Below are 25,269 nucleotides of genomic sequence, written 5' to 3' on the forward strand. Positions count from 1 at the left end.
ACACCAAGAGGGAAAAAAAGTTACCGAGCACGATAATCCATCTGTAAGCTTACCAACCGATAAAAGGTCCACTTTAAAAGTAGGAACGCATAAAACATCTTTCAAATGTACAGAAGAATTTAAACAAAGGGTGCCAGTTAAAGTAATAGGTGCGGTGGCACCACTAGGCAAAGAAACAGGTGGCAAGTGTGAGGTAGAAGTATTAACCAAACACGAAGTAGAGGAGGTAATATGATCTGTAGCACCGCTGTTAAGAATCCATTGACCATGACGAGAAGATACAGGAGACAAACCTTTGGCAAAATCCTTACTTAAAACGGCATGAGCCTGAGGAGACGAAGGAGGGTTATTAGCGTCAGTGAGGACGGCAAGTACGCGGGAGAGCTGGTCAGCCGAGAGGTGGGGCATAGCAACTTGCACATCATGCAGCGTGGGCTGCCCTTGCACGTGGTGGACCGATGGAGGGACTGGAGCAGTGTGGGTTTGGAGGCTGGTGGGGGGCCGAGTACTAGGGCTGCGGGAAGAACCAGCAATAGCACCATGGCCGCGTGAAACACCAGCAGATGTAGACCGACGGGGGGGCCACCATGGCTGGCCATGAAGAGGGTGACCAACAGGATAACCATGGAGCTTGTGGCAATTTTCACGGGTGTGAAAATCATAATTGCAGTAGGTGCAGTGAAGAGGAGGACAGTCGGAGGAAGAACGGGACGAACCACGGATCGCCATTGCTGCAGGTTGGTTGGCCGAACGGAGAGAACCCATGGAACGCTGCTTTTCGGCCTGAGACACGGAGGAACACGCTTGGCGAACGGTGGGCAGAGGGTTCATCAAGAGGATTTGATCACGAACGGCAGAAAAAGAGTCGTTAAGCCCTATGAGAAATTGCATAAGCTGCTGGCGGTCGTTCTTGGTACCAGAGGAACATGTGCAGTGGTCATTGTACGAGGCAAGTTCGTCCCAAAGACCCTTAAGACGAGTGAAATAGGCTGAAACAGATGAAGTGCCCTGGGAGATTATGGCAATGTCACGGTTGAGTTGAAAAATGCGGGGAACGTTGCTTTGGGAAAACCGTTCACGGAGGTCGTCCCAGACGGCTTTGGCAGTGGTGGAAAAAAGGACGGACTCGGCAAGGTCAGGCTCCAACGAATGAAGAAGCCAGGAAAGAATCATATCGTTGCAGCGACGCCAAGTAGCGTGAGTATCGGGATCCTCGGAGGAAGATGGTTCCTCAATGTTACCATTAATAAAGCCAAGTTTGTTCTTGGCGCTCAAATATATCTCCATGCCGCGCGCCCAGGTGGTATAATTGTCACCATTTAATTTTTTGGAGACAAGAACGAGGTTAGGATGATCAGAATGGGGAAGGTAAAAAGGGGAATAGGAATCTGAGTCTCCCATGATGGAAGAACAGGAACGGCAAGAGGTTGCCGAAAAAAAAAATTTAAAAAGAAGCTAGGGTTTTGAAACATGCTCTGATACCATGTAGAGAAGGATATATGGGAAAAGTGTATTTTGTATTGATACGTGAGAAAGAAATATATACAAGTACGTTCCTTGCAGAGCAAGATATTATCCCTACAAGTTAGGAATACAACTACAATTAGGATACAATCAAATCTAGACTTCATCTAGGATTCTATCGTCTAACAAGAGAGAGAAGGGAGAGAGGAGAGAGAGAGAGAGAGTGTGTTGTGAAATTGTGAAGTTGTCGATCTGCAACTGAAGTGCAGTGAAGTGAAGTCGAGGAGAGAGAGTGAAAAAGGATGGCGACCGTGGTTTTGAGGAGATGTTAAGTTGAATAATTAATATTTACTACGGGAAGTGTTATTGGCACTCCAAAAATCTCATTCTACACTCCTCACAAGTGTATTTTTCTTTCCAAATATAGAAAGTTTGGAGTGTAGAATGAGATTTTTGGAGTGCTAATAACAATTCCCTTTACTACATAACATGTATTTATCATCAAAAGTTGATGGTTGGTATAGTGAGTCTCCTTAGCATCAATTTTGCTATAGGATTTTTTTTATTTTTTATTTTTTTGTTTTTTTTGTGAAATATCATGTATAAACTTATACACATTTTCAATTTGTCATGTTAACTAAAAATTTAAACGGTTTGCCATATTAACTTTTGGAAATCATTAATTTGGTATTTCACTCTAACACTATTAACTTTTCATCCAAAATAAGTCACATGTCTTGTACATGACTTGTCTACATGATTAGTTCGGACTTTTGACCTCCTTTCTACAAGTTGTTCATTGCAGTTTAGTACAAGTCCTTTAATTTTGACTAATTAAAAAGGGTAAATTACAATTTACCACCTCAGGTTTGGGGTCGATTTCAATTCCTTACATCTTTAAAACATTTCATTTTCATACCTCAAATACTATTTTATTTCAATATAATACATCCGTTACATTTTCCATCCATTTGTCTATGAAGAGCTAAAGTAGCTGCCACATTTGTGCCACATGGCAAAAAAATAATTTTTTATGCATTTTAAAAAAAAAAAAAAAAAAAAAAAAAAACCCAAACATCGTCCCCGTCCCCATCCTCGTCCTCTGCCCCGCAACCCAACCCTTCCATCCCAATCCGCACCCACCCTCCCCCGCCCCACCCCACCAACCCGATAAAGTAAACTAGCCGACGGAGATTTTAGTTTGTTAAGTTAAAGAGACGAAGAGGAGGAGCCAGACGAGGAGTTTAGGGGTGGCTCAAGATTCGGAGCTGGGTCCAGGAATTGGGGTCCCTATGGAGCTCCGCATCTGATCCCAAATCACTTTCTCTTGATCTTTCTAGCTCCCTTTCATTTTTCTCTCTACGTCCCTTTCTCTCTCAAAGCTCAACGTTTTCGCTGCACTTTATTGATTGAAGAAAAAAAAAAAGAGGTTTTGCAGCATTGGGATTTCAAAGGGTGTTAGATTGAGTGGGATATTTGGTTCCCTTGGGAACCCAATTGGGGCGGTTCGGATCTCTCTAGAATTTTTAGTCAATGGTGGAGAAAGATTGGGACTTTTTGGGGGAGAATTGGGGATTGAATGGGAATAGGGAGACCCAGTTAGGGGATTTATGGGGTTAGGAGGTTTGGAATTGAAGAAAATGGGAGTGAAAACGAGGAAGAAGATGAGGATGGTGTTGGTGTTGCAGAAGAGAGGTAAAGATGAGGGATTGCGAAGGGGTGGGTGATGGGGGGTGGGAGGGTAGGCACGGGTGGGCTGGGGAAGACAAACGGGATCTGGGTTTTGTTTTGTTTTTTTTATTATTTTTTTTTATAACTTTTCTTTAAATAATTTTTTTAAATTTTTTATTAAGTGTTTAGCCACGTAGCACAGATGTGGTAGCCACGTCAGCTCTTAAAGGACAAATGGATGGAAAATGTAACAGATGTATTATATTGAAATAAAATAGTACTTGAGGTATGAAAGTGAAATGTTTTAAAGATGTTGTAAGGAATTGAAATCAACCACAAACCTAAGGTGGTAAAGTGTAATTTACCCAATTAAAAAACATGGCCAATCCATAAACAAAATGTGATTAATAATGGGAATTGTTATTGGCACTCCAAAAATCTCATTCTACACTCCAAACTTTCTATATTTGGAAAGAAAAATACACTTGTGAGGAGTGTAGAATGAGATTTTTGGAGTGCCAATAACACTTCCCTTAATAATGACATCTCTTTCATTTCGTTGCTACCATGTCAAAAGTATTAGTCCATTGCCTAATCATGTTGAAAATCAAGGGCACCTAGTAATGAGAAAATATTGCTTAATGTTCACAACATTTTCAACTGATTTCCTTCAAAGTCTAAGGTTTACAGGGAGAATTAACAGAGTTAGAGTGATATAACAAGTTAATCATGAACTTAACAGAGTAATGAGGTGTTGAAATGCCCAAAATAACCCTAAACTTAAGTCATGAATTATTTTGGATTGAAAACTTAATGCAATTAGGATGAGGTGACAAATTAATGATTTCAACAAGTTGATATGACAAATCGCTTAAAATCTCGGTTCATACAACAAAAAAAAAAAAGTGTATAAATTCATTTGACATTTCAAAACAATTTCATAAATATATAAATATCGGTTTGGTTCAAAATGAACTGAAAGATTAAGACTTTCTATACTGAGTTTGAAACTGAATCGGTCAGTTTGGGATAAAAATCGAAAAGTCGGGTCGTTTTGAATTGGGTTAGGTTGGTTTTGAAATTTTGGGTAAAAACCTCCGCCTCGTAACCAATTGACAACGGTTAGGATTAAGAACCTCCGCCTCGTAACCAATTGACAACGGTTACCTTTGTTATTTGAGAATTGCAAGTAATCAACCTACAGGCTCTACTCTCCTGCACAATAAAGGACCCAGAAAAATGATTGTTAACTAAATCTTCACTTGTGAATAAAAATGTTCATGAGAGAATTTCCGATCAACCCTTTACTTAAGGCTACAACTAGAGGCGGCGTTGAGGGGGAGCGAAAGGTGCAATTGCACAGGACCCCTAAAATTTTTTTGTATCTTATATTTATATGTAATCAGACACTTTATGCAAAGAGATCCCCATTTTTTGAAAAAAATAGGGATTAGGTGTGGGGCCCACTCCACATCGAATTTCAACGATCCGAACGTCTATTTTGTTAGTTTCGATTCATAAATCATCCTTCCAAAAATTTAAGTAAATCCGAAACCACTTGCCTATTTAATTATCAAGATCAAATTTCATTGTTTCTTATATAACGAAGTATTCGTTCATTTCTTTGAACCTAATTAGATGTCTTAAATATTTCCAATTTGGCTAATATTTTGTAAGGATGATCTATGAGGTACAACTTGAAAAATAGATGGTTCGGATCGTTAAAGTTAGTTGTGGTGTGGACCCCACAACTAATGCCCATTTTTATAAAAAAAATGGGGATCATAAAAATGGGGATCCTTTCTCTTAAAGGCTTCCTATATGTAATAATGTTATATATATTAAAAAAAAAACTTTTATTAGCACTTTAAAATCTTATAGTGCACTGCCACTCAGTACTACGATCTAATGATATTCCTCTTTACTTATAAATGAGAGGTCTTGTGTTTGATTCTCGTCAAAGGCGAATTTGAACCACATTATTTCTAGCCCATTGTGAGACTAAGATCACCCCTCCTCCTCGTTTGTTCAAAAAAAAAAAAAGAAAAAAATCTTATAGTGCATTTTTCACTTAGTACTACAGTCTAGTGATATTCCTTTTCATTAGTAAGTGAGAGGTCTTAAGTTTGATTCTCGCCAAAGATGAATTTAAACCACATTATTGCTAGCCCATTGTGAGGTTTAGCCAGCTCCCCCACCCCCTTAGTGTAAATAATATCGTTTGTTCAAAAAAAAAAAAAAATTATTCTGATAGTGCACCTTTATTAAGTGTGAATTTTCCTTCTAAAAAGCCTATCTTTAAAATGGGTCCTTTCATAAATTTTGCACAGAACTTTCCGAAATCTCAGAGACGGCCTTGGCTACAACATACCACTAAACGTAACACCAGCCCATTCTCCAGTGAAGTTCTTCAAAAGAGGACTAAAACAAATTTGAGATGGCAAACTGCTCCATGATATCTGACAAGAAAAATACACTGCTCCATGATGATTTAAAGAAAATCAACACACACCATAACGGAGAAAAACCAATAACAACCTATAAGAAAATGACATGAGTTTTTCAACATGTCATTGATATTTGTTTACTATATCATTGATATGTTCGCAATTAACGATATACCAATAAACACAACTGATACGACATTAATTATGTCAGTCTTGTTTGTACCATACTTGACCAATCCCAAAACTACTAAACACCGGTCAACAACATACTGTCAAGGACCCACAACACTTTTCCTCTAACTAGGAGGCCAATCACAACGCGACACGTATCGGTATCAGAGGCCAATCACAGCACAACACATGTCGATATCAGAGACCAATCATAACACGACACGTGTCAATGTCACAACAAAACTAGAAACTCTCTTCTATAAAAGAGGATCATTCTCCCACAATAATCCCTAATGTTATTTGTACTAAACTATTCACTATAACTCACTAAAGGAGAGCTTGAACCTATGTATTTGTGTAAACCCTTCACAACTAATGAGAACTCCTCTACTCCATGGACGTAGCCAATCTGGGTGAACCACGTACATTTTGTGTTGTTTGCCTCCCTGTCTTTATCCATTTACATACTTATCCACACTAATGACTAGAGTAATCTAGCGAAGGTCACAAACTTCACACTTTCTGTTGTACCAAAGTCCTCGCCGATTTTGTGCATCAACATCTGGCGCCGTTTGTGGGAATCGCACTTATTCCTACTCTCTCTAGCTTTGTCAAGCTGGTTTCCACCATTCGCATACTTTTTTTCGACCAGGCACCCTTCTCCAACATGGGGAGTGAAGGGAGCCACAGCACGCAGAACGACACCCCATCACACTTAGTGCAAAGCAACGAAAGAGGTTTGCTCTTCAGGCTAAAGTCGATGAGCTAGAGGCTCAGAACAACAAGATAGCAATAAAGAATGAGATCCTCCAAAAGCAGTATGAGAAGCTCTTCGGAATGCTCCATGAAGCTAGGCATACTCAAACACATGAACTCATCGTCCCCGGGGAAGTCAACCACCACCTGGGTGCCCCCCAACACGGGGGATCACCTGTCTTCAACATGGATATCCCTAATGGGGAGCGAGTTACTCATCAAGGTGTTGATCAACATGAGACCTCTCTCGACCCAGTTACTTCGACCCGAAGCAGGAGAACTGGAGGAAGACACCTTCTTGCAGAAAGAGTGGAAGGATCAAAAGCCGTTTATCGTGACTGTCGGGACTTCTTGAGGCAACGTTGAGAGAACCCCATCTATATAAGCTCGAAAGTCAATGATCCAAAGGTTTCTGAAAGGTTCGGTCCTCTCCCATGCCCCAAGCCAATTGCCAATCTAGGGAATGAGTGACATGTCCTAGAGGAATATGAAGGTACAGGAGACTCAGGGGCGTTTCAATAGGCTCGCCCTGGAAGTTAGTACGGTGAGTCCAAAGAAAAATCTCATGCCCTTGACCTAGCTTTCCTACTTCCAAGAGGAGATGGAGACTTATGGAAGAAAGATCCAGCAGTACGTGACTCCACTCAGGACCCCTTTGTCCTACAACTCCTTGAGGAAGTAAACAAGTTGAAGGCCGAAATACCTGACTGGAACCAACCTAGGCCTGGCCTTCTTACAAGGAGGATCCTCGACACCCCCTCCAAGCAAAGACAAAGCAGAAGCTTGGCTTACAACTCTACACTGGAAGGGAGAACCCGATTGAACACCTTAACCTCTTTGAGTCCACCTGGCATACCGGATGCACACTGATGAAGAACGATGTCTTCTCTTCCCCTCTACCCTATCTGGCGGAGCTCTGAATTGGTATTGTCGTCTTCCACCTGAGACAGTAAACTCATTTGAGGAACTGAGGAAACTATTTGTCTCTCAACATATCTTCCAGACAGATCGCTTGCATTCCGCAGATGACTTGTACATTATTCGCCAGAAGCCAAATGAGTCACTACGAAAGTATGCTGGCCGCTTCAGCCATGAGTATTCTCGCTGCGCTGAAGCAGATGACAAGACCGTCCTTAAAGCCTTCACGGTAGGCTTACGCGATTGTTTCTTCAAGTACATGATCAATGCTAACACTTGGAAGACTTACTCTGAGGTAATGTCACATGCTTATAACCATGCTTTCGCCGAGACAATGACATATCAAGGGAAACCCCCTACAACCATCCCTTATCAGCAAATGGGGAGTGGAAGCCAAATCCAGCCGAATGAGAAGACCTCAACCTTCCAAACAGTAGTGACGCTTCCCCCTGCCTTACCTAATACCTCGCCAAGTCAACAGACGTATCATTCTCAGGGTAAGAGGAAAGACTTTCATCTTCACTAGTCTCATTTTAATAAGAAGAGTAAGAGGCACTATCGCGATAACCAAGGGTATCACCACGATAATACCCGCCCCCAGACGGTCAATGTAGTGGGCCAAACACATGTCAAGAATGGTCCTACCCCGAGGTATGAGACATACACACCTTTGAACGCCACATGCACGACCATTTACCCCAGTATAGCTCACTTGATACCAAAGCCAAAGCCGAGGGAGCCAGATTTCAAGTCCATGAAGAACACATACATGTTTTGTGGTTACCACGAGTATAATGGCTATGACGGCGAGAAATGTATCACCCTCCGTGATCATATTGAAGCTTTAGCACATGAAGAAAAAATTGACCAGTTCCTTCTTCACCCTCCAAGGGATAACCGCAACCAACGCCAAGTGAATGTGATATATTCCATAAGCGGTGGCACACCCATATCTGAATCTTCCAACAGAGCCATGAAAAACAATGAACGAACGTTGAAGCCTGGCCACCAAGTGTTTCACGTGGAAGACATCAGGGGAGACAAGTATCAAAAGCTTAACTAGGATCCAATATGTTTCTACCCTGAGGAAGAAAGAGGTATCATTTATCCTCACATCGACCTACTGATTATGGAGGCTTACATAGCCAACTTTGATGTACGACGAATCTTGGTAGACACGGGGGCGTCGGTCAATATCATGTTTGCTGAAGCTTTCAAAACACTTAATGTAGCTGAACACTTGCTCGATCACTCGGTTTCTCCTCTGATAAGCTTTTTTGATGATGTCATGCAACCTTTAGGGAGCGTACATTTACCCTTCATCATCGGTACAGGCCCGTACACAACCACCATCACCACTAACTTCTTGGTGGTTGACTACCCAACGACATACAATGTCATCTTTGGGCGCACAGGCATTAATAATCTCAAGTCCATGGTATCCACACATATGTTGTTGATGAAATTTCCAACCCTCTATGACAATGGTTACATCAAAGGACATCAACTTAGTGCACGGTCATGTTACAACACTTCAATCAAGCAACAACACTTGCATGTACCCAAAGAAACATTTTCTATACTTGATGAAGTTATCAAGACCAGCTCGGACAAAGCCAACTTGAATATTCACGGTGGTAACAATCAACCTGACGATCCTCGAGATGACTCTTTCACCCAGCAAGCATAACCTGCTGAAGAGTTGGAGAAGGTCTCTATCTCAAAAGATTATCCAGATCGCATAGTGAAGATTGACACCACTTTGTCATCACCCATTTGGTTGACATTGATTTATTTTTTGCAAGAGAACACTGAAGTCTTCGTCTGGTCATACGAGGACATGCCAAGCATCTCTCCCGATATCATCTGTCATCGCTTGAGTATTGATCCCAAGACCAAGCCGGTGAGACAGAAGCGAAGATCTTATGATGCTGAACGATATGAAGCAATGAAGGTAGAAGTTGAAAAACTCAAAAGCATAGGCTTCATCCGTGAAGTCAATTATCCAACGTGGGTAGCAAATGTGGTCTCCGACCAAGGAAAGTCTCTTGCTTCAAAAGATTTTGTGGAGAATGTGTGTCGACTACACCGACTTAAACAAAAGATGCCCGAATGATAGCTTTCCCCTTCCTCTCATTGATAGACTTGTAGACTCTACAGCAAGGTGTGAACTCTTGAGCTTCATGGATGCTTACTCAGGGTATAATCAAATCCTCATGAACACTTCGGACCAAGAACCCACGGCCTTCACCACTGATAGAGGACTATATTGCTATAAAGTCATGCCATTCGGCCTAAAGAATGCATGGACGACTTATCAAAGATTAGTCAATTCAATGTTCGCTGAACAGATTGGGAAAAACATGGAAGTTTATGTTGATGATATGTTAGTCAAAAGCAAACATGCTGACCAACATATTGCCAACTTGTCTGAAACCTTCTCCATCCTGAAGAAGTATCAAATGAGGTTGAACCCCAACAAATGCGTTTTTGGTGTGGGCTATGAAAAATTCTTGGGCTTTATGATTAGCCAACAAGGCATTGAAGCTAACCCCGAGAAGATCAAAGCAATCATGGACATGAAAGAACTAGTAACCTCAAAAGACATCCAGAACCTTACTGGCAAGGTGGCAGCCTTGATCAGGTTCATCTCTAAGGTCACAGACAAATGCGCTCCTTTTTTCAAAGCACTTAAAGGAAGTAAGAAGTACATTATGTGGACTGATGAATGTGCCGAAACATTTAAGAACCTCAAGGAATACATGAGTAAAGCCCCTCTGCTTTCCAAACCTGAAGTTGGCAACACTCTAATTGTCTATCTATCTGTCTCAGCTTCAGCAGTTAGTTTCGTCCTCATTCGTAGGGATGGTAGTATCGAACGGCCTGTCTACTACGCTAGCAAGGCTTTACAAGATGCGGAGACACGATACTCCAACATTGAGAAATTAGCTCTAGCATTAGTCATGTCTGCCCGGAAACTTCGCCCCTACTTCCAAGCACAGTCCATCATCGTGCTTACCAAGTACCCCTTTCGACAAATACTTCAGAGTCATGACACTTCGGGGTGAATAATCAAATGGGCCATAGCATTGGGAGAGTTTGACATCTCCTACCACCCAAAGCTAGCTGAAAAGGGCCAAGCAGTTGCAGATTTCATTATCGAATTCACTTATTCCGTTGACATTTCTCCTACACCTGAGGCAGCGGCTTCATCACCCCTGGAAGCCCGGAAGGTAGAACCAACACTCCCAGTATGGACTCTATATGTTGATGGATCATCCAACCAACAGGGTTGTGGAGCAGGACTAATCCTGACTACCCCCGACAAAGTGGCAATGAAGTATGTTCTTCGCTTCAAATTCAAGGTGTCAAACAATGAAGCCGAGTATGAGGCTCTTTTAGCAGGCTTACGTTTGGCCAAACACCTTGGAGTTAAACAAATTGATATCTTCAGTGATTCCCAATTGGTGGTTAACCAGGTGACGAACAACTTTGACGCTAAGGATAACTCCATGGCAGCGTATTTTGCGCAAACGCAGCTTTTGCTCAAGCATTTCCACTACCAAATCACCCAAGTCCCTCGAGCGGCAAACAGTCATGCAGACGCTTTGGCTCGCCTCGCCTCAGCAGTGGAAGACAAGATTGGGAGAAAAATTCATGTCGACTTGTTGGCAACACCAAGCACCATGGTCACAGAAGTGTGCAACTTGCAACAGGGGGATAGCTGGATCACCCCAATTTATAAATTCCTTGTTCATGGTACTCTCCCAAATGATAAAGTCCAAGCTAAACAGATTCGATACAAGTCTACCTGCTACCTGATCATTAATGACCAACTCTACAAGCGAGGTTTTAACCTACCATACTTATGGTGCCTCACACTTGCGGAAGCGGAAATTGTCTTTCGAGAAATACATGAAGGAGTCTGCGGAGATCATGTGGGATCTCGATCCCTATCACACAAGGTTTTTCACGAAAGATATTACTGGCCAACACTCTACCAAGATGCCATCAGAATATCCCGCTCATGTGATAAGTGTCAACGCTACGCAACTATTCACCACTCCCCTCCCGAGCCTCTTACTCCTATGATCAGCCCTTGGCCCTTCGCCCAATGGGGACTTGATTTGATCGGCCCAATGCCTGTAGGAAAGGGCAAGGTCAACTATGCAATCGTTGCAGTTGACTACTTCACAAAGTGGGCCGAAGTAGAACCTTTGGCAACCATTACTGAGGCAAAAATAGAAGACTTCGTATGGAAGAACATCCTTTGCAAATTTGGCATTCCTAATGCGATAGTCACGGACAATGGGCGACAGTTCGACAACAAGAAGTTCAGGATGTTTTGTTCTAAGTTCAACATCAACTTATGTTTTGCCTTTCCAGCTCATCCCCAATCTAACGGACAAGTTGAGGCCATCAACAAAATAATCAAGCGCACTTTGAAAACCAGCTTGGACAAGGCTAAAGGTTGTTGGCCAGAATTTGTACCACAAGTTCTTTGGTCATACCGCACTTCATATCGGACTTCAACAGAAGAAACTCCATTCTCTCACTTGCCTTTGGTACAGAGGCTGTTATCCCAATTGAGCTTGAGCAAGCAACATTTCGAGTCTAAAACTACATGCAAAGTGAAAATGACAAACAACTCACCCTCAACTTGGATCTAGTCGAGGAACACAGAAATCAGGCTCACTTGAGGAATGTCGCCTACAAGCAGCGCATCTCTAACTACTATAACTCAAGAGTCAAACCTCGCTCTTTCAAAGTGGGGGACTGGGTATTGAAGAAAAGACTACTCTGCGACAGAGTCCCGAGTGAAGGCACGCTTAGCCTAAATTGGGATGGATCGTTTAAAGTTATTGGCATCAGTCGCCCTGGTTTTTACAAGCTCAGGAGCTCCGATGGCAAGACCCTTGGCCATCCATGGAACGCTGATCACTTGAAGTACTATTACAAGTAAACTCACACTGTACAAGTGTTGAGCTACGGTGATGCGAAATATATTAAGCACACAAATTAAACCCTCTTCTGACAATTGTAGCAAAGTATGTAAGTAGGGATCGTTCAAAACCGGGGATTAGGAGGGATTGCTAAACTCTTGAAAACTGACCTAAGAACTCCAAAACAAAGTTAAAAACACTAATTTCGACTCAAAGAATGAAAAACCAAAGTTAAAACACTAAAACAAAACAAAAACTCAAAACAGCAACTAGAAGACTCAAAACTGCCTAAAAACCACTTTCTGGGCAGTTTTGAGCACCTACACTAATTTGGACGAAATTGGTTGAGAACTTGACTCAAAACACTTAAAAACATGAACCAAAACAATTTCTAACTAAATTGAGACTTCAAAGTAAAGGGGGATTTGATTTGGACGAAATTAAAGTTGAGAAAACAGATTGCAAAGTAAAACTGATCTTGAAACGTTTTTGGGGTTTTTAATGGATGATGGACTTGTTAGGGGTTCTTTCTCCACACATGACAAGTATGCAAATGACTCGATTTCCAGTTATTCCTTCATAGAATTATGAATGACAATGCCCCAAATTAACCGTGACATCACTAGTTAATTCTCAAGTTTTCCTTGTGTTATTGAATTGGATGACATCATACGACAACCCAAAGCATTCTTCAAAAGTTCCTTACATGACATCATAATAAAGATACAATCAAAGATCATTACGTTCAATGAAAACTATAAGCATTAACAAAGCACTTGTGACTATGACATCATGACACTTATGCTAGGAATTGAACTTAACGCGATTGTGACTAGCAATCTTCACTACTTGTGAATATAAGTGTGTGACAATTATGTGAAACAAACTTATATTCTAGCATCATATTCATGCAAGCCAATTAAGTGTCGACCCCTAATTAACAAACACAAATACGTTATTACTCACACAGTTAAGCCAATTGCATTCACGATTCAAGAACTCATAACTGGAATTTATCAAATCAACTTGCACACATAGTTATGGCTTCGAAATCACCCCTAACCAATAGGGGTTTAGCCACTCATGTTCATAGCAAAATGAAAGGAAAATAAATTAAACATTGAACTCATAAAACGAATTACACCTAGAATGCACCAACGACGAAGCTTGAGCATCCAAGAGTCTTTCCTTCTTTCTCCTTGCTACGGCACAAAGGTGAATGGGATGGTTGGGATGTGTTTTAGGATTAGGGATTATGGAATTGGATGGAGGATAGGCACGGCAAGGTGTAGTGTTTGGCTGGAATTGTGTTTCTAGGATTTTAGGATGTGTAGAGTGGTGTGGCTAGATGAATGGACGAAAATTGGGTGAATGAGTGATCCCCCAAGTGCCTTGCTGCAAAGCCTTATTTATAGGGCTAGGAAAGGTTTTGAACTTAGTTGAAACCAAAAGGTTTTTTGTACCAGAAATTCTATACATGAAACACTTAAAGGATATATGTGTGTAGCTTGGACAAGGTAGGAGACAAGATAGGACGGCTAGTAGACAAGGTAGGACGGCTAGTGACAAGGTAGGACGGCTAGGAGACAAGGTAGGACGGCTAGTGACAAGGTAGGACGGCTAGTAGACAAGCTAGGACGGCTAGTGACAAGCTAGGACGGCTAGGAGACAAGCTAGGACGGCTAGTGACAAGCTAGGACGGCTTGTTCTTTCAATACAGAAATTAGGCACCATGTGTGAATAGATAAAGCCTTCTAGAAATAAGGTTTTTTTTTAGGCCCCCTTGCAGCTCCCTAACTGAATTCAAGCCTTCAAATTCGTCCATCCTCATGCCTCCATGCTTGCACTATCCAATCTTGGCCCAAAAATGCTCTAGAATGCTCCAAATTGCTTCTTTTTGCATACTTTGACACTAAAACCTGAAATTGCACGAAAATGACTTTAAACACTTAAACTAACTAAGGAAAAACAACATAAATGCATGAGAACAAGCCAATTAAGTCGCATAAAAATGCTCCTATCATACGGCCATTTGGCATCCTATGTAATGAAGGCCATTTGTCATCAATTCAATAAAGAGGTGATTTAGACAACTTGGTCCTAACTCCCTTAGATTCTTATCACTGAAACGCTCAGGTTCAAAGCTTCAACACGAATGCTTACAACATGAAATAAAGTCTAAGTATATGTTAACATGACTTATATCCAAACAAGGGATCCCTTCATGCATAGCAAAACATTCATAAGCATCACTTATGTCAATCAACATAAACATCATACATTCCAACACATTCATACATAAACATCATACATTCCAACACATCTATACATAAGTCAACTGTGCTTTGAAAGGGTTCAACACACTTTGTGTCATTCGACACTTGCTACAATATGCCTCGACACCTTGCCCTTATTCTCACCAACCAAGTGATGAAATGTGAAGAAAGAACTCATCTTCATGCCACCAACGAGGTGATGAAATGTACAACATGTACTCTCCTTCATGCTACCAACCAGGTGATAAAATGTACAACCTGTACTTTAATATCATTTGACAACTTGCCACTCATGCCACCAACCAAGTGAAGAAGGAACTCATCTTCGTGCCACCAATCAGGTGATGAAATGTGATGAAAAGTGATAAAGGAACTCACATTCGTACCACTAACCAAGTGATGAAAGCAACTCACCATTCATTACACCAACCAGAAGACGAGTGGTACAACTTGTACATGTGAACTCCTAGTATTCACAAATAATCAAAAACCCTCAAGCTTTACAACTTAACTAGGGAAACACTTATGCCTAACAAGAGTTATAGTCACCAACAAAGTCTTATTGCAAGCCAACAACGGCTTCAATGCATGGTATACGAAGATCAAGCTCTTCAGCCCTCTTACATCTACTTCAGACATTTCTCCTCTGTAACAATGCAAACACTACAACTCGTAGAAAGCTTCACACGCTTTTCATCAAGACTGTTCGAAGCAAATTCAATTTATATGGTTCATCCAAACCTTCGACTACTACAAGGTATGGCTTGCATCACAATCTCTTGCTCAACAGTGTGGAAGCAAAATTGGTATATGTTGTCTCTCCCACATTTTCAAATTTCTAATTTTCCCAAAAAAAAAAAAAAAAAAAAAAGAAATTGGGAAATTCAACAACTTCAACAAATGTCAAAAGCCTCACACACTCTTGATCAAGATAGTATGAAGCAAAATCAATTTATGGTGCCAACAAAAGCTTCAACAAGTGAAGGGCAACAATAGGTCTCAGAAAGCTTCACAGACTCTTGATCAAGATAGTGTGAAGCAAAATCAATTTATGGTGCCAACAAAAGCTTCAACAAGTGAAGGGCAACAACAATTCTCAAAAAGCTTCACACACTCTTTGATCAAGATAGTGTGAAGCAAAATCAATTTATGGTGCCAACAAAAGCTTCACCTACAAAGTTTCAACATCAAATAAAGCTTCATCAATGAAGAGCAACTACAATTCTCAAAAGCTTCACACACTCTTGATCAAGATAGTGTGATGCAAAATCAATTTATGGTGCCCAACAAAGCTTCAACACAAAAGCTTCACCTACAAAGTTTCAGCACAAGGGTTTCACCTACAAAGCTTCAATACAAAAGCTTCAACCACAAAACTTCAACACAAAAGCTTCAACACCAAATTTTCACCTACAAAGGTTCAACTCTCAACTACAAAGCTTCAACACAAAAGCTTCAACACCAAAACTTCACCTACAAAACTTCAACACAAAAGCTTCAACACCAAAGTTTCACTACAAAGGTTCAACTCTCAACTACAAAGCTTCAACACAAAAGCTTCAATACCAAAGTTTCACCTACAAAGGTTCAACTCTCAACTACAAAACTTCAACACCAAAGTTTCACTACAAAGGTTCAACTCTCAACTACAAAGCTTCAACACAAAAGCTTCACCTACAAAGCTTCAACACCAAAGTTCTAACACAAAAGCTTCAACACCAAAACTTCACCTACAAAGCTTCACAAAAGCTTCACCTACAAAGTTTCAACACAAAAGCTTCAACATCAAAGCTTCAACACAAAAGCTTAAACACCAAAACTTCACCTACAAAACTTTAACATCAAAGATTCACCCATTAAAAATAAATAAATAAATAAATCGAAAAAAAAAAAAAAAAAAAAAAAAAAAAAAAGAGGCTAGGCCTCCCCTTCTTTGGGCCTAACAACTTTCATACCAAATATATATGAATAAGGAGTTTTAGGCAACTACTTAGAAAGGAAAATGGTGAAGTTTTGTTTGGAAAATTGCCTACTAGCAAGACACCTCCCTCATCAACTCCCTCGACCGGAGACTTGGAGGACTCCTACCATATACTACTACACTTTGGTACTCAGAAATTTCACGACTACTCAGTGCCTTGGATTTTTCAAGTCCCCAACCGAGAAGTTTTCCTCACTCAAGAAATTAAGGGAGCACTACTTCAACCTACAGGGTCTACCCATGAAGTTTCAACATGCAAACTTCAACAAAATAAAAAATTCAAAGAACTTAATGAAGGATACCTTAGTGTATTTAACACAACACGTTGAATGAAGTAGAGCTTATTTATTGATATCTTCGATAAATTACAAATACGTGCATACACATGAATCAAAACAAACAAACAAACAGGAGGGCGCCTTCACAAAGGCTGCTCAGGAGAAGTCTCAAAACTCGGCAAAGTCCCAGAAATAGGAGGCACCGGAGGGTGATTATTTGGAGCCTCATTACTGGGCAGAACCCTAGAAAAAGGAGGCACCAGAGGTTGATCATTTGGAGCTTCAGTATGTGGTACAGCCCCAGAGGATGAAGTCAACAAATGCCTTTTGAACAAACTCACAAACCTCTGATGATCATTTAAAATCTGACCCTCAGATTCTTGTAACTGGTCAAGCTTTCTCTTCATGGTTGTAGCATAGCTATGTGCGAGCATGTGCAACTGTCTATTCTCGTGCTTAAGCCATCTGATCTCCTGTTTGAGACTTATCACTTCAACCGCCAACGATTCAACTTGGCGGGTTCCAGCAAATAGGCATTGGGCCATATTAGACACAGAACCTGCACATTGAACACTGAAAGCCAGATAATCCTTAATAGCCAACTCATCGGATCGTTTGGAAAGTAGTCTGTTGTCTTTGGGAGTAAGAAGATTCTTGGCCACCACCGTAGCGGTCATATCATTCTTCATCACAGAGTCCCCAATAGTAAGGGGACCAGTAGGAGATAAGAAGGATGGGCATCATATGTTATCTTGAGGAGACATGGCTACCTCTTCTACAACATTCAAGTCCAAACGACGGTCAAAGGGGCCAGACATTCTCAGAAAAGATGAAGAAAAAAATAAAGTATAGTAAGTCTCAGAAGTACGAAGATAAGGGAAAAATTCCTACAAGCAATAACTTTCAGAACAGACTCCTTGAACTTAATTGGTGCTCTTATAAAAGAAAGAGCCAGATCTTTAATAGGGCTGCTTGTTCAAAAATCGAAGAGACACCACTCTCCAAATTTCGAGAAGCGGATTTCCTGGGTTAAAATTTATTAGCAATCTCCACACGTGACATCAGTTCCTCGAATACCAAGGACAACTTTGCCAAAGAACTCTGACAAAGTTAAGACATGTAAATGTTGAAGGCCCAGTTACCCTACTATTACCCACAAGGATAAAGGAATAGCACCACTGCTTGATTATTGGAAAATCCTTATGTGTGTCAACCTCTGTGCTCCGTGGCAAAGCAGACTTGCAAAAATGTCCAACCTTTATTCACATCTGAGAAAATACTCCCAATAGGATTGCTTGCCCAGAAATCAAAGAGGCACCACTCTCCGAATCTCGAGAACCATATCCCCAACAAGATTGCCTACTTAGAAATCGAAGAGGCACCGCTCCCCGAACTTCGAGAAGTCGGATTTAATTGGATAAAATTTGTCCACAATTCTCACACGCAACATCAGCTTTCTGGATACCACATACCACTTTTTCAAAGTGCTCTGACAAAGTTAAAACACATGAACCTTGTAGCGACCACTACATTGCTTTGACCGAGAAGGGTAAAGGAACAGCATTACCACTCGCTGTTCGGACAATTCCTATATATGTCGACCTTCATCCTCCACAGCTAGGCAGACCTGCAAAACAAAAAAAAATGCTCAACCCTTCCTCACATCCGAAATGGCACTCCCAATCTAGCCTCTCGAAATACTCCGTTTTCTTCTCCTTCGATAATACCCATGCCAACCAGCCACATCAGAGCAAGAATATCTCATATCATCAGAGTTGAAAGCAAGAGTATCCCATATCATGCTTTTTCCCTGACTTTTCTTTTGCCCTTGCTCTTACCTGCAGAACAAGGAGAAAGAATGCAATCAGTCGGAACCTGAAATCAAATTTCCGATCTAGAACTGATTGCCCGGAACCTTTGCCTGGTCGCTTGCCTAGCATTGCTCTCGAGTACTCATCCTTAACTGTTGTCAAGGTCAAGAATTTCTTCGGCAAATACCTCAGAACAGTTGATACGATATTGGCTCTTTACACTGAAGTTGTCAAGCATAGATAAGTCACTAAGAAGTAATGCTCTGAAGGACCATTTAAATGCAAAGGTTGCGCACCATTTCTGCTATACAAAAGATTGAAGCAGAAGGTTCAACGGAGAGCTAGAACAGATCACTATAGCACGATGCCCTTTCTTGTGGAACCGCACAATCCAGACGGAAGAGTCTAAGTCAAATCCAAGTTCGGCATCATTGCTCTAATTGAAGAGATCGAGAAGTCTCAACAGCCTTTTGCTAGTACCGTCGTCGAAGAACAAAGCTTCGCCATACCACATCTACTACTTTATCAAACAGCAAAAGTATCCCATATCATCAGGATCGAACATACTCCAGGTCTGACGGACTTGTTTTGACCCTTAAATTCTGGAGTCGGCTCGCTTCTTTGGAGGAAACCAGAAAACCCTCTAGCCCAGTTCAAGAATACACCTGTGGAAAGTCAAGTACAATAAATCACGTGCCGATTCGTCCGTCTTCTCCAAAAACAAGAGTACCTCATATCATCTCTTCTCCCTGTTTCTTCTCTTTATCCTTATTGCTGAATGAGAGACAGGGAAAATGATTACAATCAGCCGAAACCCAAGATCAACCTACCGATTTGAGACTGATTGCTTGGAACCTTGATTGCTTACCTTGTCTGTCACCTCCTTTGGCAGATCTCCTCGCTTAGAGACTTGGGGGACTCCTACTATATGGTTTGTATCGCACTTGACCAAACCCAAAACTACAAGTAAGCTTCAAATGAAAATGATACATTACCTTGTGCGTCAACGCCAACCAAATATACCACTCCTGGATGAAGGAAAAGTACTTCTAAGAGAAGATGCCACATCTACTTACAGGACAGAGAAGGCAAGTGAAGGCGACACCACACTTCGGTACTTGGAAGTTTCGTGATTACTCAATGGCTTGGATCTTGCAAGTCCCCAACCGAGGAGCTTCCCTCACTTGGGAACTTAGGAGAGCACTATTTGTACCATACTTGACCAATCCCGAAACTACTAAGCACCGGTCAACAGCATACCGTCAAGGACCCACAAGACTTTTCCTCCAACTAGGAGGCCAATCACAACGCGACACGTGTCGGTATCAAAGGCCAATCACAACGCAACACGTGTCGATATCAGAGGCCAATCACAACATGACATGTGTCAATGTCACAACAGAACTAGAAACTATCTTCTATAAAAGGGGATCATTCTCCCACAATAATCCCTAATGTCATTTGTACTAAACTATTCACTAGAACTCACTAAAGGAGAGCTTGAACCTATGTATTTGTGTAAACCCTTCACAACTAATGAGAACTCCTCTACTCTGTGGACGTAGCCAATCTGGGTGAACCACGTACATCTTGTATTGTTTGCCTCCCTGTCTCTATCCATTTACATACTTATCCGCACTAATGACCAGAGTAATCTAGCGAAGGTCACAAACTTCACACTTTCTGTTGTACGAAAGTCCTTGCCGATTTTGTGTATCAACAAGTCTCATTTACACGGAAAACTATATGAAAATGGTTTACAATAAACACCGATGTCATCTGAACAGATTCATTGATTTAACGTTAAATCCAACATTGCATTGTTATGTGTATGATTTAAATACACGACATTGTATTGTATTGTTGGACGCTTGGACTAAGACGCTACTCCAACGGTAAACCATTTCCATATAAATAGTTCACTTGACGACGACCCTTTTTTGAGAGTAGCGTCGTATCACTTATATGTCAATTTAACAGAATATATGCCGAGCGTATGACTTTGCAACTAAATCATAAGCTGGTGAATTACGTTGCAATATTTTAAAGATGATGCATGCGTTTGTAATTGCATCCAAATTTGAGTAGGCAAAATGTAATTTACCGTAATTATTTTTCCTTCCCTTCAAGGTCTCAAAGCATCACTTCCAGTATACACATACAACACACGACATGAATTAACTCTAAACAGCAGTGATGTAGTAACACAGTACAGTTTTAGTAAAAAAGACAAAAAGAATCAACTTCCGCGGTTCTTCACCCTCGAAACCATTCTACAGATCCAAGGCCGCAACTGAATGCTGTGACTTGATCCTTCTTTTCCTGAGGCGCTCGGCGATGATGAAGGCCAGCTCAAGAGATTGCGAGGCATTGAGCCTTGGGTCGCAGTGAGTGTGGTAGCGCGAGCTAAGGTCGTCAAATGTCACAGTGCGTGAACCTCCGATGCATTCTGTCACATTCTGGCCTGTCATCTCTAGATGAACACCACCTGGATGGCTTCCTTCTTGCTCGTGCACATCAAAGAACGCTCTCACCTCAGCCTGAACAAATAGCAAATAATAAAGTTCAGGTACAGGTAAACCATTCTTGTTATCATAGATCTAATTCACAAAATTAAATAGACATAACTCATATAAAATGTCTCACCAGCCAACAAAGAAATGATTTATGTAAAGCAATATCCAATCTCTCAAAGCAAAAAAAAAAAAAAAAAAGAATAAAAAGGGATCGTGGAAAGCATTGTACAAAAAGGAAGACTTCTTTTGTTTCTTGCTAAGAAAATGAGTTCTTTGTGACGCAAAACGGGCTCCAAGTCGCTTTTGAAAACAATCGCTTACCTACCTAAACGATCATTTAAAAATTTTTGCCAATATTTTCGCCCATTTTCTCTTCTTCCCCAACCCCGTAAACAAAAATAAAAAGTATAAAAACCTGAAGCTCAAATATGCTTTTCTAGTGCTTCCATTTCGACTGTACACCTAACTACTACACCTACACATTGCGCCATCAGACGAGTCAATTGCTAGGACATGATCATTAAGATGTCTATCTTTAAAGCTACAGAATTGCCACGAAGTGAGACAATAAAGCTGGCTGCCCCCACCCCAACAAACTTATAGAATTTTTCAACAATATGGACCATAGGACAATGAATTGAGTGCAAGTGTTGGTGGATGACAATCATCCATCAAGTAAAGAAGCCAATGGCAAATTGTGACAATTATCGTCACTCAGCGGGTTGTCATGATTCATGAAAACTTAGTTGAAAAGCCTGTTTAAAATATGGAAGTACCATGACTATAAGCATCTAATTAGACAAAACCAACAAACATGTGTGAACAATGTGCAAGCTCAATCAAATTTATTTTTGTTCTCATGGCTGGTAAGCTTTCCACAAAAACATTTATTTATTTACTAATTAGGTGCACTGAACCAACGTGTTTATCAATTACCACGACTAACCTACAACATGATCAATAAACCTAACAGTTGAATATGGCAAAAAGGAAAAAGACAAGAATCATACCCTTATGGCATCGAAAGGACGTGTTTTGAGACCACAAGGAGCCTTAATGGTGTTTCCATGCATTGGGTCACTAACCCATGTGACAATCTGCCCTGCCCTGCGGACTGCCCTAATAAGATGAGGAAGTTTCACCCTCATGTTCTCAGCTCCCATTCTTGTGATGATTGTTATCCTCCCAGCTTTATTCTGAGGATTCAAAATTTCAATGAGCTTAACAAGCTCGTTTGGATCCATCTTATCGCTGACCTGCATCACAAGAAGTGATCCTATATTAGTCTCCTCTGCAGTAATTAAATTCCATTAGAATGTCATATACAGTAATGTGCAAAATGTGTCAAAACCATATAGTATTCAAAGTGAATTTCGACTAAACATATGATCCATTTCAACTTAGTGTATTCTTACAAAGTTTAATCCAAATAAGACCCATTGTTCCATTTAAACATAGCAATATCTTTTTTCCTTATTCTGAGCAAGAAAGAGAAAGATCTCAAGAAAAATTTCCAATAATCTGCATATGGCATCGGATTTTTCAAAAATATGCTGTTGCATTCATTTGTCCACTTAATAGGTAATTTGATTGAAATGGGACATATGCATCGTACGGGATATGAGTTACCTTGATTCCAAGGGGATTGGCAACACCTCTAAGGAACTCAACATGAGCACCATCCAGTTGCCTGGTACGCTCACCAGCCCAAAGCATATGGGCAGAGCAATCATAGTAAAGGCCGGAAGTTGAATCCAACCTAGTAAGAGACTGCTCGTAAGGCAAGAGCAAGCACTCATGAGACGTCCAGAACTCAGTGGTTGTCATGATAGGGTGTTCAACTGTGAGCCCGGCAGCAGTCATGAATCCAAGGGCCTCATCCACCCGGGCAGCTAGCTCCCGATATCTGCCATGCCAAACATGTTATCAGGTGAAATTACTATAAAAGCTAACCGAAATAAAATATAAAGTTCGCTACACTTGAATTCATATCAATATGACATTTCAATATACTATGATTGCATTATTTGGAGGAACATATCAAACACCACCAGATCACGTGATATTAAGTATCGTTCACTGTCCACTCACGCACTAGATATTACTCATGTGGTCCCAAAATTGATTGGCGAAAAGACCATTAGATTCTGCATTTGCATGTGCATATCTTTGCGGAACAGATGATAACACAAAAGATACAAAAGGTTAAAAAGTCTTTTAACACATCTTAACGACGAATATACTGGAGTCTATGAAACTAACAAACAAACAGGCAAGGCACTGATAATGATTGAGGGCATATATGGCATAAACTTAATAACTCGTGAACGCCGACACAAAAACATCAAAATCTAACTAAATTAATTTACGTTAAGTAATTAAGCCTTTTGCTTGTTCATGCCGCATGATTCTAATTAAATTTATCACTAATCTAAATTCTAAAATGGTAAAGGTGAGGAAATATACCTATCACCCTGCTCGCTGTGCTCTGTGAAATCCAAGTTCCACTGTGTGACCCTCTGCATAGCTGCGTAACCTCCGGTGGCGAACGCCCTCAGAAGGTTTAGAGTAGCAGCGGATTGGCAATAGGCTCTGATCAGTCTCTGAGGGTCTGGAGTCCTCGACTGTAAATCAAAGGCGTCTCCATTCACATTGTCTCCTCTGTAACTAGGCAGCTTCACACCATTCTTCTCCTCGAAAGAATCCGATCTGGGTTTCGCAAACTGACCCGCCATTCTGCCCACCTAAACAAACAACCACAACCCAGTTTCACAATCCATTCAACTCCCAAAATTACACACAAATTACTAAAATTTCAAGCAAAAACAACGAACCCAGATTGAAAATACACTTCAATTCCAAACATGCTCACAAATAACTGAACTTTCATTGAAACAACAAAGAACCAGAGAAATTTCGTATAATATAGAGGGAAAAACTGTTACCTTGACGACGGGCATTTGGCCTCCGAACATCAAAACGACACCCATTTGGAGGAGAATTCTGAAGGTGTCACGAATGTTATTGGCATTGAACTCCTTGAAACTCTCAGCGCAGTCCCCACCTTGAAGAAGAAACGCCTTTCCCATAGCAGCCTCTCCGATACGCTCCTCCAGGCTCCTCGCCTCACCGGCGAACACAATAGGCGGGAACGAATCGAGGGTCCGGAGCACCGACTGGAGATCTTCCTGATTCGGGTACTCCGGCAATTGCAACGCCTTTTTAGATTTCCATGTCTCTACGCTCCATTTCGCCGGAACCGCATTGTGGGTCGTCGCCGAAGAAGAAGGAGCCGCCGTCTGAGCAGCCTGCTGCTTCGGCGGCTTATCGGAGACAACTGGGTTCTTGGCTGGCTCTGCGGCATGGACGGCGACAATTGGCCGGACGGACTTGATGGGCAGAGAGGGTTGGTGAGTTCTGGAAGAAGGTAAGAGAGACTGGCCTTGAAGAAAGGCAGATTTGGTGGGAATCAGAGAGCTGCTGCTTGTGAGCGCCATTTTTGTTAGATTTTCCGAAGATCTTTTTCTTTTTTGTTGGTATGAAGGTACAATGAGATTGCGGGGAGAAATCTCGGAGGGTACCTGAGGAAGGAAAGGGAGAGAGAATGGGAGGGTTTTATAAGAAAACAGGGTGTCTTTGCAGGCAGAGTTGTTCCGGCGTTTTGAGGGTTGTTGAAGGGTATTTTTGGAATTATATGTCTCAACAATTTTGGGAAGAAGTCAATTGCTTGATATTTTTGCACACTATTTTTATTAATTTAATGGGGGTGCGTAGGTGGTCCTTTTTTTCATATATTTAAAATTTTTATGATCCGGCAAAAAAGAAAAGTAGGTAACAACTAACATGCATGCTTTGGGTTGTGGAAGCCGAGCTGAATTAGATTTGTATGCACTCATTTACGTGTGTTACTATTTGTTTGTGTGTGGAAAACGTGCATCAACAAGAACCACATGGGTGGTTTCAATGAGATTCTTAATGGAGTCTCTACAGTTGTACAGTTCCAAATATAGAGATAAAGGGCCTTGATTGTGTTGGAA

The 25,269-nt window shown here is 41.1% G+C and overlaps 1 protein-coding gene and 1 pseudogene across 1 annotated transcript; both read right to left on the reverse strand.

Annotated features, from left to right (window-relative positions):
• Nucleotides 1–16,952: 16,952 nt before the first annotated feature.
• On the reverse strand, nt 16,953–17,723 carry LOC148690441 (uncharacterized; annotated as a pseudogene).
• Nucleotides 17,724–20,815: 3,092 nt separating this feature from the next.
• LOC137749005 (phospho-2-dehydro-3-deoxyheptonate aldolase 1, chloroplastic) lies at nt 20,816–24,964 on the reverse strand. Its single transcript, XM_068489188.2, has 5 exons — nt 24,178–24,964; nt 23,699–23,976; nt 22,862–23,138; nt 22,243–22,488; nt 20,816–21,256 (listed from the first exon to the last, which is right to left on the reverse strand). Exons 1-5 carry the CDS (start codon nt 24,727–24,729, stop codon nt 20,990–20,992), a joined length of 1,620 nt encoding a protein of 539 aa, XP_068345289.1. The 5' UTR covers nt 24,730–24,964; the 3' UTR covers nt 20,816–20,989.
• Nucleotides 24,965–25,269: the final 305 nt, after the last annotated feature.

This window comes from Pyrus communis, chromosome 15, assembly GCF_041283825.1.
Source record: "Pyrus communis isolate YQ-2024b chromosome 15, ASM4128382v1, whole genome shotgun sequence".
NCBI classification, from domain to species: Eukaryota; Viridiplantae; Streptophyta; class Magnoliopsida; order Rosales; family Rosaceae; genus Pyrus; species Pyrus communis.